Source organism: Calypte anna, chromosome 7, assembly GCF_003957555.1.
Source record: "Calypte anna isolate BGI_N300 chromosome 7, bCalAnn1_v1.p, whole genome shotgun sequence".
Classification (NCBI taxonomy): domain Eukaryota; kingdom Metazoa; phylum Chordata; class Aves; order Apodiformes; family Trochilidae; genus Calypte; species Calypte anna.
In genome coordinates, this window is record NC_044253.1 from 38,310,459 (window position 1) to 38,324,585 (window position 14,127).

Consider the following 14,127-nt stretch of genomic DNA (forward strand, 5'->3'; position numbering starts at 1 on the left):
ATCAGCAAGACAGGTTGGCTGTGTGTCAGAGCAAGGATGGTTTGGCTACGAGATGTAGTGACACTTTGCCTGAGAACCCAGCCTCTTCTATGCCTTGTTGCTGAAACAGGGAGTGTATCATTTCCACAATGCATCTGAGTGGCAAGTGCAGTGCTGTGATTCACCAGCATCCCTTAATGCTGCTTTCTCTTCCTTACTCTGCATCTGACTGAAGAGGAAAACGTCTGGGCCTGGCGCAGTGGCAGGACTGTTCAAACACCAGCTTTTTTGGCAGACGAGCATCCCTAGAAGTAAGAAAGCTCCAGTTTCTGTCTGAAAGCACAGGATGTAGCTTGGGAAATCCATGAACTGTTCATTCATACTCCTTCTCCATCCCACCCAATGACATTTTTTCCTCCTAGAGGACACAGAGCAGGAAAAGGTTTTTAAGATGGACCTGCTCTGGTTTTTTCACTGCCTGCTAATTTTACCAAATGAGGTTCCTTTCCTGTTACCTCCAATTACATGGTGGACAAACCTGACCAAATATTACAACAGTACCATTAAATCTGAAAATGTCCTAATAGGTAGGTACACCCAAACTGACCATTATGTCCTCATAACCCTGAGAAATCCAATCAGTTAATTAGCTGATATTTTGATGACGATTCCAGCCAAGAGAATGAATGTCTGTAGGCCTTGCCTTGTTAGACATTTTTTTCTTTTTCCTTCTATTTTCACCTCTTTCCCTGACTGCTATGAAGCAGACACTATTTCAGACTTTTTGAGTACTCAGCACTTATCTGGCAGGGGAACATGCAGACAAACCAGGCCTTTCTGGCTCAGCAAGCCAATTAGTTTGTTTCCATTACTGATCACGGGATGGAAAGAGTATGTTTGATTTTCTTATAAACATCACCATAATACCAGACAGGGAGTCCAAACCATTTGCTTCGAGGTAGACACTGTGGCATTCTTTTCTGTTCAGTAAATGGAAAGCAGTGGTGCTGCAGACACTGGGATGGATTCCACAGTCTACCTCAGTGAATTACAGCATTTCCATTGAAAAGGAGCAATGGATCTCTTTTCTACTTTATCCTTTGGTTAAACAATGTATGAACATGTGTATTTACTGTAGAAGAAACGTGTATTTACTGTAGAAGAAATGTAAAATCATTTTTTGAAGCAGCCATTCTGTAAAGCTGATTACCAAGAGCAGGTCAGGGTGAGGAAGCAGAGGCTGACATATACAGTTAGAAGTCTGTAAAAAGCAACAGAAAGACCCTTCCTAACTTCAGCAGACTTTGGATCCAGCCAACAGTAGAGATTAGGCCCCCTTTCTGTCAGTGCTTTAGCCAGATACACTTTAAATAACAGCAGAAACTGTTTGCTTGACTGGTTGTGTTTGTGATCCATTTCTCACAGATCAAAGCTTCTGGGTTTTGCTTCCCAAAATTAAGAACTAATTTTGGGAGCAAGCTTCTGGAGGGTCATGAGTCACCCATGTGTGGACTATTGCCCTTTCTGAGGCAGAACCAGACAAGTTCAAGATGTTCCATAATTTCTAAGCCTTTAGTCACATCTCTGCAAATGGGATCTGTGAGTCTCCTCCTAATGCAATAGCTGGACGTTTGCTTTGTCCAAAGTGGAAAAGCCTGTGGTTTTTGAGGATACTATTAGAAGATTTTTTCCTTTTGCCATATAAATGTGGTCAAGCCATGATCACAGAGCTTGCACAAATGCATAACCAAAACCATCTGCAAACAGGTCAGCTTCTCAAGTCACAGCACTCGATACAGAATTCCCATTCACCTCACTGGAATCAGGATTATGTCTCATGTGACATCTGTCATCCTTCAGGCCTAAGACCATGTTTGTTTTTCCCTGTACACATTTGGGCTCTTTTAGGTACCAGACTTACAGATCCTTTGAGATCAAATGATGATCTTCCTCTTGCCTTTCTCTCCTGGTCTGCTTACCTGCAGCTCCTAGACTGATTTAAAAATGGGAAATATTTCAAAATAAATATATGGTTAAGGTTGTGTTGCCTTCTTTGTTGTTTCTTCACTTCACTTTAGACTGCTCCAGGTAAATTCTACTCTCAGCAAAATCTTTAAAAATGGGACTGCTCAGTAAACATCATAAATGCAAAGTTATTCAGGCTTTCAAATACTAAACTTGAATCTCTCATACAACGAATCTGAGATTGACAGAGTTCCCAACAAGCTATTGCAAAACTGCCATAGAAATGCAGTGCCACTGTATGCAGGGCTTTGGGAAGAAGAATAAGATTTTACATTGCCAGAAGCAAATGTTGTTGAGTTCTAATATTTATTTTTTTAAAAAAATCTTAGCCTAATCCATGTGTTCAGGCATCAATAAGAAAAGCTGGCTAAGGCAAGTCTGTGACAGTTTTACTGCAAGTCTAGAAATAGGCAAGTCAGCTTTTTTATAACCTTATTATTCCTATATGGAACTTGCCAGTGCTTTAGCACAAATCAGCTTTCCAAAGGATTTTGGAGCTAACAGTTAATCTTTATGAGCAATGCAAAATGCATTATGTCATAACAGGCTGACACACAGATCTACATCTGAGCACAGAGGGGGTGTCTTGAAGAGACTAAGTCTTCCCAGATGTAAGTTTCCTTTGGAAACCTATTTAATACTTTCATTCTGCCAAAGGCCACAACGATTTTCATTGCAGCTCTCTGAGCTTATTTCTTAATTCATTTAACAATGTCCAGAAAGTTAGGAGCAAATACAAATGTCATTACATCCAGATGGCTTCAATTTTTCTTTTCCTTCTATTAAAGGTTGCCATCTACTGTAGGATAACTGAACAACAGCCTTGGAAAAATGCAGAGAAATCTGCCTTATTTCTGCCTTACTGTGAAGTCATGTCATTTGTTTTGTGGCACGTTTTAGATTTCTGTGATTTTCATAGTTGTTGTTGACTAAAATATGGAAAAGTGAGTCTTCTCAGTGTGAAAAACTTGTCACTGAGAAAAGCCTCTGCTTCAGGAAAGAGCAGCTGGCTTGAAAACAGAACCTTACCTAACTAGGAGTGCCAAGATATGGGAAAGATGGCCCATTGCTGCTCCCCATTCAAGCTGTGTCCTTCCCTGTAAGGCAGCAGGATGACATCTCTGGAAACTACAGAACAACAGAACAAATCAATGGAAAGGAATTAAAGATGAAGAAAAAATGGAGAAACAAAAATGCAAGTTCTTGGATCTCAATTTCCTAGTGAATAAGAATATTCTTTAACTGGTATAAAAAGAACTGTGGTTTTGTAAGGATAAGAGAAGGTGTCAAGAGCTCAAAATTTGGATATTAAAAATAATCAAAGACATGGTACCTTATGCAGGTTTTTATTTGTGTGTGCAATCCATATAGCCATACATAATGTGCCCACATGAACAGTTTTAAGTCTTTTAGATCTGTACCATGCTATTTTTATAGAACATTTATGAACTAAAACTAAACTAAAGAGAAATCATCTCTCCCTTCCTCGTGATGTTTGCAAATGAGAAGGATGTTTAAATCTGGGGAGCTGGGAAGCAGGTGAGTGGGGTGAGAGCTGAGTGCATTGCTCTTGGGTGGGGTGGCTCCATGCCCACCCGTGTTCTCCAGGGTGTATCCAACCCCCTCAGTAGCTCTGGTGCCATTCTGCTTCCCACAGAATACTGCTTGCAGGGTCCTCTTGTATACAGCCAACCCCTCATATACTGAGCTACCCAGGTTTTTTTTGACATGAATCATTAGAGAGACTATAAAAAAATATTCCATTCATAAGATTGCACTTCTCATTTTTAAAATATATTCAGCCTTCTTGTTTGTCAGGAAACATTTGTCATTCTTCTTGCCAAGGCTGGGCAGGTTTGTTTGTTTTGTTTTTTTTTTTCCTAAGTGTCTGCAGTGAAATCCTGGTCTGCTAAAGGAGGGAAATGTTCCTTGCAGAGACAATCTGCAATGAATTAAGCAAAGAATCTGCTTGTTTACCTAAGATCCATTGACATGATTCTGTAGTGTGAGACCTGGGAAACCAAGAAACTTTTTTTAGGAATGAAATCTAGCTTGGCAGACTAAGGAAGGTCACCTGGATCTTCTTTGGGGAGTGGATGTCAGACAGTGCCCTTTGAAGCAGCAGCTGATGCTGGGACCCTGTGACATGAGGAAGATGCTGACCTGGAAATAAGCAGTTCTTCACCTCTCTTTTCTAGGATCTCAAGTTTCTGATGAGGCCCAAAAGGTAGAAAAATGAAGGGAAAAAGAAAAAGTTAATTTCTAAGTGATAGAAAACATCTGAAGGGAATTAATTTTCAGATGTCACTGCAATATTGAAGAATTTAAGATTTTTTGTTTTGCCAAAGGAAGGTAAAATACTGGCTCCCAGCCTGATGGGAAGCACAGAAATAGTATTGGCTTTTAAATGTCCAAAAAGGATTTTTGAAGCTTTTTTGCATCTTGCTGTTGTTCTAACCAAGCTGGTGGTCAAAACCAACTCTTAACCATAAGTTCTGTCAGCCTTGACAGGTCAACATTTTCCTGTTTGCTTCTCTTATAATTGAAGTGCAGAGATAGGATAAGTTGTGTGTGCAGAAAGCCTGTAGTGGGATTAAAAGTGGGAAAAGGAACCTCCTGTCCCATGCTGTGCCTTACTCCTAGATCCCCACGCTGGTTCTCCACTGAGTGAGCCAGGAGCTCTTGGTTGCATTCCCAACCACCTTTGTGGAGCTCACGCAAGGAAGGAAGGAATTTCATGGATGACCTGGAGGAAAAAGGCTGATACAGGCAAGGGAAAGCAGCTGAGTGAGACACTGGGAAGGGAACTGTCTGAAAAATTAAGCTGAGTTGACTACATGGCAAGAAAAAGGTGAACTGCTGAGGTACCAAAACCAAAGAGGATTCAGGGAAGATGGAAAGGGAAGTGACATGCTATGGGAAAGAGGAAACTGGAACAGAGAAAAAAGGGAACAAAGAAGAAGGAGCACGAGAAGAGACAAAATGCATCCAAGTGTGGGCCATGCCAGAGAGCACTGGCATGGTGTGGAAGAAGATACCCACAAATACAGAGAGATAGAAAACCAAAATATGTTGGGAGAAAAAAAAAGACCAGTGTGCTAAAGTGGTGGTGGAAAAGAGAAAAGACAGAGCTGGAAGATACCATGAGTCAGAAAAGAAAAAGAGACTGCACAACCCAAAGGGGGGGACTGTACTATACATTTGGACTCAGCCTCATACTATGTAATTCCCCCCATTACAACTGTCTGATGGTATTCAAAATTTCATGTCTGGAGCTGGTGGTAATTATAGAGAACTTTGAACTACGTGGTTTTTTCTTTCTTTTTGATGGGTGACTTACTCTGATAGTAATCTTTTAAGGACAATGTAGGTACACAAATAGCTCTTCTTCCAGAATTCTGTGTTTCTAAATGGGTTTGCTTTAAATCCTCCTTGAACAGAATCTTATTCTGTTACTCAAGGCATTCACTGATACTTAGATTTGCAGTCTGAGGCTTCTAATACCTTCTGCAAATCCCACAAGGAGTTTGTCACACTATGCAGTGTTGTTTTTACATGACTGGGCTTTCCAGATCTAATTTCTCTAAGAAGTTACTAAACCCAAATTACAGACTGGGTTTCATCAGTCTCTTCAAATCCATTATCTACAACAAAGTGGATCAGTACAACAGCTGTTGGAAGGAAACTGCAAAGCCAGGAATATGGCAGATTAATGAAAATACAGACCCTTGTAAGATTTGATCAGGCCAGGTGACACATTAATTGTACACCATTTGGGCAATTCATGTGAACATTCTTTTAGATCTGTTCTATGCATTGTCCTTCACAAAATGCTTTGAAAACACTTGGTGTGAGCTGCAAATGCAAGATGCTAGCAACAGGAGTGGTGCTGGACAGGTGGCTTGTTCTGCATCCATGTGCAAGTGCTGATGCTGGCACTTGGGGGCAAGGGATGCCCTTGTCTGGGAGATTTGGCACATTCCCCTTCTAGCTGCAGCAGAGAATTCAGCTGCTAATTACACACTAACTCTGTCTGACACGCAGATTACTGAAGGCAGAGGATTATCACAGATTTAATTAGGCTTTGGATCAGCTCCAGGAGGTCTCCATTGATGTCTATTTACAGATTCAGAGCAGACTCTGCAATTAATGTAACTCCTGTAATGTAATTGTAATTAATGATCCTCCCAGTGTCTGAAGAGAAGTGTTTAGCCTTTAACTTCACATAAACTGTATCGCAGCAGAAAACAAAACAGACTGTGAACAGCTTTCACGTGACTTATCTTTGATTTGGAAAACACATTTGAAATAACTTTTCATGGTATTTTGTCTTTCTTTTCCAGTTGCAGGATGTACCCACCTCGGGCAAGTTTATGCTGACAGGGATGTATGGAAACCAGAGCCATGCCAAATCTGTGTGTGCGACTCAGGGTCTGTTCTCTGCGATGACATCATCTGTGATGATCAGGAGCTGGACTGTCCCAACCCAGAGATTCCCTTTGGAGAGTGCTGCCCAGTTTGTCCACAAACAACACCACAACCTACAAGAGTGAGTTTGCTCTAAATGCTGTCACTTTGATGTTGTTGCCTTCTTCACCAATGTCAACCCCAATTTGGTTTTTTCAGATGCTTGTAAACACTTTTCATTTAAAGGCTAAGCTTGTCACTTTCTTACTCTAGGCAAATACTTAGGATGGGCAAATTTTTCCAAATGAAATTAAAATATTCAGCACAGTTTTATCTTTTTTCTTAAATTCAAGAATACTTCTGTATTCTATCAGCAGACAATTGGTACCAGATCTGATGAATGGTTAATTAGTCCTTAGGGCTGTGCATCTGAAAGCATGAAGTACTTCAACTTAATTTCTATATAGCCAAAGGCAGAGCTTAAGAGTAGAAAGGGACAGAGGGCAAAACCAGCAACGGTGGATCAAGGGTTGGACTCTATGATCTCTGAGGTCCCTTCCAACCCAGCCAATTCTATGATTCTATGATATTTTGCATTTTGTAGAAAGGTATAGGAATAATGCAAACAGCTGATTTGTTGACTGCATGCATGTTCTATCTCCATAAAACTAATGCCAACACAGAGCTGAAGAAGTTAGACAATTCTCACAGCATCCTGTGACTCTGCATTTCTTACCAAGTCAATTCTACATCACAGAGTACATTTCGTGCTGCAGGGTTATTGCTAACTTGATGCCCTTTATAAGAAAGATGATTCAAGCCCTACATCTCTATTTATCATTCTCTTGTTTATAGACACCAAAATTATCTAAAATCAGGAATGTTAGTGCATGCCAAATCCCCTGCCTAAACCACCTCAGGGATTGAGCCATCTATACTGTGCTTATCTGAACATTTCATCTCTGTTTATGGTCCATGAGATTCTGACAAAGTGCATAGATTACCAGAGGCACATTGGAGATTCTCATCCAGAAGATGAGAGAGTAAAAGAGATGTGTATATGGAAGGGAAAGGGAAAGAATGGAAAGGCAGGGGAAAAGATGCATTTCTGCATCTCTATAGTGTATCTGCTCAAGCATGAAGTGCCAGATACACATTTCCTGGTGTTAGTTGCACCATCCTAGTGAAACTGCACTGCTCCGGGGCTACCTGAGCTACCTCACTGAGCAGTTTCAGGCACAGAAGCACACTGGAGATTTAAGCACAGCTCCCTCTCTTACTGACTGCAGAGATTTTTTCATCAGTTCTGTGCATCCTGATAATAGAGGTCATGTAAACTGCTTCCTCCAGTCTCTGCCTTTAATATCTAAGTTTGGTCAGTGCATTGGAAGATGTCCTGCTGACCTTGGATGTTGTATAGGGAAATGCCACCTCCAGAGATCTAAGACAGTTTCAGGTGAATATTCTCTGCTGCCACTAGCAGCTGAATGCATAATGTTCTGAGCTATTCATTGAGAATGCAGATTGTAACAGGTAACTGAATTATTAATTGAAAAATAAATAAATTGGAGAAGTAGGTAAGAGAAATCAAAGTTAACTGCAATTTTCTCGCTTAACATACAGAACAGAGAAGGATTCAAGAAAACTGTTCCTTACAGCTTCCCACAGTGGACTTCTGTCCCCAGTGCACTCAAGGGCAAGGCTCTACTGACTTCATTTGAGCCATCTTTTTGCCTACAGGAGAGGTGAAGCTTATGATGAATCATGAAAATGCAGATAATAGGCTGACCAAAAACCCCACAGCTTTTAAATATACTAAATGAGAATAAATTGAATTAATTTGATAAAACTAAATTCCAATATTTAAATGTGCTTTCCTTTTGTTTGTATATATACACACACATAGGTATAGATAGATGTAGATGTAGATGTAGTGTAGATGTAGATGTAGTGTAGATGTAGATGTAGTGTAGGTGTAGATGTAGATGTAGATGTTCTGCTTTGGTCTTATTTTCTTTCCTAATTGAATTACTTTTCCATTTTTTTCTAGACTCCTGGAGCAGTAAGCAGAGGCCCCAAAGGAGACCCTGTAAGTGCAGATATTTTTCTTTCCCCAAGGAAACTAACAAAATCAGTTCCTGCAGTGCTATGTAGCCCATTCAAGCTTCTGAGATACCCAGCTGTCACTGATGTCTGCAGTGTCTGCACCACTGTGCCACACATTGTTAGGTAGTCCTTGGGCTTCAAGGAAGCTCTCAAAAAGTTTTAACTGGAAAAAGAGTAAGAGAGAGAGTAAGTTTACAAGAAAAACTGTATTACGTTTGTTATTTTTTGTTATATATCTTCCCAGTAGAAAAGAAAACAATACCTATGGGCTGCAATAGATGTATTAATTTTAGAGTCAGAAACTGACCTGTTTAATATTTCCAGCATGTCTGATCAAATATCAGCTGCAATAAGGCTCCAGCAACTAAGAAGGGTTTCCATGTGGGAATTCTGTCTGCTGTCTGCTTCAGTGACCATTCAGTTGTGTTTACTAGAGGAGGTTTCCCACCACCATCACACAGACTTTGTTACAAATGGAAGGATTTGTCCTCTGATGTCCTCCTAACATCTGGAGGCCAGTGCCAACATCTGTGTCTTCTCTGCTTGTGTCTTTGCAGGGTTCTCCTGGGATTCCAGGCAGAAATGGTGCCCCTGGCCCTCCGGGACAGCCAGGGAGTCCTGGAGCTCCTGGTCCCCCTGGGATCTGCCAGTCATGTCCCAGTATAAATGGAGGTGTAAGTCATCATTCTGTTCAGCTCCTACCCTCATGTTACAAGCATAGCAAGCAGTACTGTAGGCACTTTGACATGGCCTTTGCTCTTAGTGGCATCTCTCTCTCATTTGTGCTTTTGAAAACTACAGCTGAGTGGGGTTTTGTTGTTGTTGTGGGGGTTTGTCCACAAAATTTGGCTGGAGTGCAATTTAATCTCTGCTTTATCTCATTTTTTAAAACTTTTGGAGCCTGATCTGATGGTTTCATGTAAATCAGGAAAAATGTGTCCAGAAAGAAAGTATGCAGAAGGAAGTAAGCCCCCTCAAGCTTAGTGGCTACAGAACTCTCTTGCTTTCTTATATCTTATCAAATTCATGTTTAATATAGAAACATTCCCAGGAGACTAGATGGAAAATCAGGTGCTGTGCTTGCAGGGAAGTGCAAATTGTTGTGCTGCCTCTTTATTTCTGGCCCCCGGAATCTTGAATTCTTTCCTAAAAGAGGGTGACTTCGGGATTTGTTAAGGGAGCTGAGCCACAGCAAGTTCCTTAAGAGATGATGTTGTCTCCCATTCCATCAAGCTTTACAAGATGGGATTGCTTTAGCATGAAACTGTTAAAAATCATACCTTAAAAAGAAATTGCTACTTTTTAACATAGGCTACTGCTTTTAGCTTCCATGTGTGCTTCCCACTCCCAGGTAAGCCAAAAAACTGAGGAGAGATGCTTTGGTTTTATTGAATTCTGAAAGGGACTGCATCTGAGTGACTGAGCTTCTGGGAGAGATACCCATGGATCACTTAACTGGTCTCAATGGACATCACAAGAACCCACCAAGAGAGCTGCTGGGTTTGGGTTGACAGATGCAGGCAGAGGAGAGAATGAGAGCTGCTCACCCCCTCCTGTGCTGTAGCAAAGACTGTGCTGCTGCATCCTGCTGAGAGGGATGACATCAGGAGCACAGGAGTCATCTTGTACCTGCTGGGTCATCAGGCAGAATGCTGCATGTTTCAACCCTTCCTGCTAAACCACCTCTGTGCCAGTAATGCATAAACTGCATTCATGGTATAGTGGGTAACATATGCCAGTCAGGAGGCTTACATGGGAATTCCTTGGAAAACTGACTGTCAGGTTTATAATTGTCTCTTTTTAAAACAGCATTTTGTGGAAATGAGTGTGTCAAAATCTTATCTTCTCTTAGAAAGGCCCAGAGCACTCTGTGCCTTGGACTCAGATTCTGTTTGTATCAAGATAAGTCGTCAAAATTATCAAGACTTGGATGCTTGGGCTCAGAGATTTTGTATTTTAATTATCTGGAGTGACAGAATCAACAGAAAGGGAGAAAGGGGGAGATGGAAAATGGCTTTGGGAAAATCCTTTAGTGTCAGCTCAGGCCAACAGAAATAAGACTGATAAAGAAATTGGGGGAAAACTTTAAAAGAGTCAAACAGGAAGGAGAAGAGGTGGGAGAAAGGTAATTTTTGGCTCAGCTGAGTCCCAGCTGTCAAGATTAAATCTGGATGTGCTCAGCATAGGGAGCTAATGTTAGCATGACCCCAAAAGAAAGATATTGCTTGGGCTTCTCTTCTGGGTAATTTTAAAATATAGCAGCTAAATGTCAAACAGTTACTACTCAATAAAAACAAATTAATTATTTCCATACATTCACAACAGCAGTGCAGAAAATCACTTATTTGGCTTTTAACAATCACCTTTTCTTTTCTTTTTTTTTTTTTTTTCTTTCTTTTTCTATTTCTTTTACAGAGTTTTTCTCCACAGTATGACTCCTATGATGTGAAGGCTGGCTCAGCTGGTCTTGGCTACCCACAACCCATTGTAAGATAATAAAACCTTTTTCTGTCCTCCCTTTTTTAAAAAAGAACATATTTCCTACTCGTAGATTATACCTGGGCTGTGTATGTACCCTGATTTAATTTAACTGGATAAGTTGTCATTGAACTGCTGTCTGCAAGGGGAACACAACGTAAAGCAGCACTTTGCTTGACAATGGCACTCTAGAAACTATCTCCATTTACCTGCATTTTTTGTCTTTTCTCTCTTCCTCCTTTTTCTTACCTTCTTTTTCCTTGTCTTTCTCTGATTCACTGTTTCATGTTACTTCATATTTTATCTCTTTCTCCCTTGCAAACCCTCCTCATTTATCTGCTTTGGTATTCTTCTACTAATTGCTTCCTTCCTTTCCACCACTTTTTTACCACTTTCACTGTCCCTGACCTTCCTTTGGCCATTCAGCAGCATTCAATCTCATCCCAATATGACTCCATGCTTACTCCACACTTGTTTTACTTTTCCACAACTTAAATTTGTCTGATAACAAGTGAGTAAACCCCTCTTTAATCTTTTTTCTTTTTTAATCCCAGAACCAGTGAAAAGCTTTTCACTTTTTCATTTTATAATATTTTTTTATTATTATTTTTTACCCACAGCTACTTTGACTGTGTATTAAGGATGCTCTAGCTGCCTGCTAGGCCTGTCTCAAGCTTTTCATTGTTTTCTTAGTGAGATAAAGCAAGGAAACCAGTTGAAACAGTTCCGTGTCAGCTATGCTTCCCATATAAAATAAACTTGAGTGTTGCACCTCATGATTCTCCTTTCAGGCACTAGGATTTAGTGATGTTGCCCACTCATGCCATGGAGTGCTGCTGGTCCAGGCAGTCAGCTCTGTAGAGGATGTGGTGAATTGTTGTTATTGGAAACTGGCTGCTGCTTCATTAAGTCATTGACTGAAAGTCATTACTTCCAGTCCAGTGATGCATAACAAAGTTTGGGTGTCACGTTACCCCATGCCAAGGCAACCATCTTACTTACAGCTGTTTTTCCCAAAATATAGTTCATTATTTTTCACTTATATTTTCATCTGTTTATTTGTAGCTTGTTCATTTGCTAATATGTTCATCATTGGTCTTCTTCAACCACCTGTTTTTATATTTTTGTTATTCATTTGTTTGTTTCCAGCTTCTCACAGTTTTTGTCCACAGCTTATCCATATCACCTACATTTTACTACTTGATGTCTTCATATGGGATGTGCTGAACCAGGCAGATAACCAAGACACCTTTCAGTTAACAAACATGCTTACTCCTTTCTGTTTAGGTATTTCATTCTCAGTTGCTTAGTTATTTCTTGTGCTCTGATCCCTGGGCTTGGGTTAAAGAAATAATAACTCAATTGGGTGCCCTAGAATGTAATCAGACAGAATTATGTGTATACTTCCAGGTCATCTCTTCTTTTATACTGCCTCATGCAATATATGACTGCAAAGCCAGGGACAGAGCAGTCATAGGCAGATGTGACCAAAGTGGCTAGAGCTCAATAATGGTTATCACTAACATTACATATTTAGTAATTAATCTAGAAATTTAATTTACCAGTTTTCAGCTTCAACTTTCGATTTAAACAAATCTTCAAAGGGAAGTAATTTGGAAGACCAATAAAAATGCCAGCTCTAGCACCAACATTTGTCCATGGTTATCCTGCCTGGTGTTTCCTCAGTCACACACCTCCCCACTACTGTCTTTTCAGTGGCTTTCCACTGCTTGCTGAGTGGTTTTGTACTTTATATCTGTTTTTCTCTACTTGCTCACATAACCTCCACATGGTGTCCCTGTCTCTTTCCATCAGTGCACGTGTTCTAACTAAAACCTTCTCATCTCTTCAGTCAGGAGATGCTGTCAGCCAGCAGGCAACATGCTTAACTATCAGTTTATCTCCCCAGTGTGCACCTTGAAACAAAAAACTTAACATTTTCTTTGTTTATAGCCATAAGTCTAAACAATTGATTGTAACTCATGAGTCAATGGTTACAATTAATGCTAAGTCTGGACTTAATCTGGACCAAATAAGTCCAAAACAAAGAGTGAGGGACTGCTCATGGTGTTCACAGGCTGGAAGCAGCCCAGCTGACCCTCTCTGTGCACTTAGAAAATATAAAATATTACAATTATTCTCTTTTTTAGATAAAAGACAGTCTGTATGTAGTCTATATGTAGTACAGTAGCATACTATATTGTATATAGCAGAATATTATAGCTATCCTATTAATCTTCTATTATGAAACTTATGTTTCTGTCACACCTGCAATGCATGAGCCTCTGTGCCAATATCCTATCAAACACATCATGTGCAACATCAAGCTATGAAATGTAGGTCAGTGCTGCAGCACTGTGACTCTCATGCAATTCATATAGTTCATTTTCTTGGCTGAATTAGTCCCATGAAGAGTTTAATTTAACAAAACCACCTATAGCTTCAGGAAATCACCATGCTAATTTTCACAGGTTTTCTGTTTTGCAGCACCAAATGCTTTTGTGATTGTTGATACAGGAAAAGAAATATCAGCACCCACACAGATGGAGAATTTCCTTCATAATATTTTACTCTCTTTTTACCAGTTAAAATAAGGAACAGTATCAGTGATTTAAATTAAAACACATGCTTATTGGGATTTCATCCTCTAAAACATCTGCTTAATCCAGACATAATTTATTCTTTTGTGGCTTAGTACTGTTAAAATCCAGAAAACATTTCACTGGTGACAATGCTTGCCTTACTGACAGGTAACCAAAATATGACCTTAAGTGAGTTTACCTGTAAGTCCTAAGGAGTCTGGAGTCGTACAGACAGTTTGTCATACAGAGCTTTTCCAATGAGTTGTCCAATAGGTCCTGAATGCAGGTAAGAAATATTTCAATCAGTTTTAGAAAGCAAAACACCCAACCAGCAAACAAGGTTGGGTTTGATTATTTGGCTCCACCTCTGAAGGTGTAGGGTGAAGTTATTGGAGCTCAGTCACCTGGCAGAGAAACTGAAGTTCATTTGCTCTGTTAGACAACTTAAAGAGTTGCAGTTATCTATTCTTTCAGTTTAGGTACCTGAAAAGCTGAGCTGTGAGCATCCTTTGGGGCAGACTAGAGAAGGAGAAATAATTCAGAAGAAAAA

General features: G+C 40.1%; 1 protein-coding gene across 1 annotated transcript in view; it reads left to right on the plus strand.

The window, feature by feature from the left end:
• The window catches only part of COL3A1 (collagen type III alpha 1 chain), a 51,314-nt gene that overhangs the window by 11,468 nt on the left and 25,719 nt on the right, over positions 1-14,127 (plus strand). Inside the window, exons 2-5 of the mRNA XM_030453983.1 lie at positions 6,348-6,553; positions 8,462-8,500; positions 9,075-9,191; positions 10,933-11,004. Coding sequence (XP_030309843.1) covers positions 6,348-6,553; positions 8,462-8,500; positions 9,075-9,191; positions 10,933-11,004 — 434 coding nt within the window. The remainder of the gene's footprint in view (positions 1-6,347; positions 6,554-8,461; positions 8,501-9,074; positions 9,192-10,932; positions 11,005-14,127) is intronic.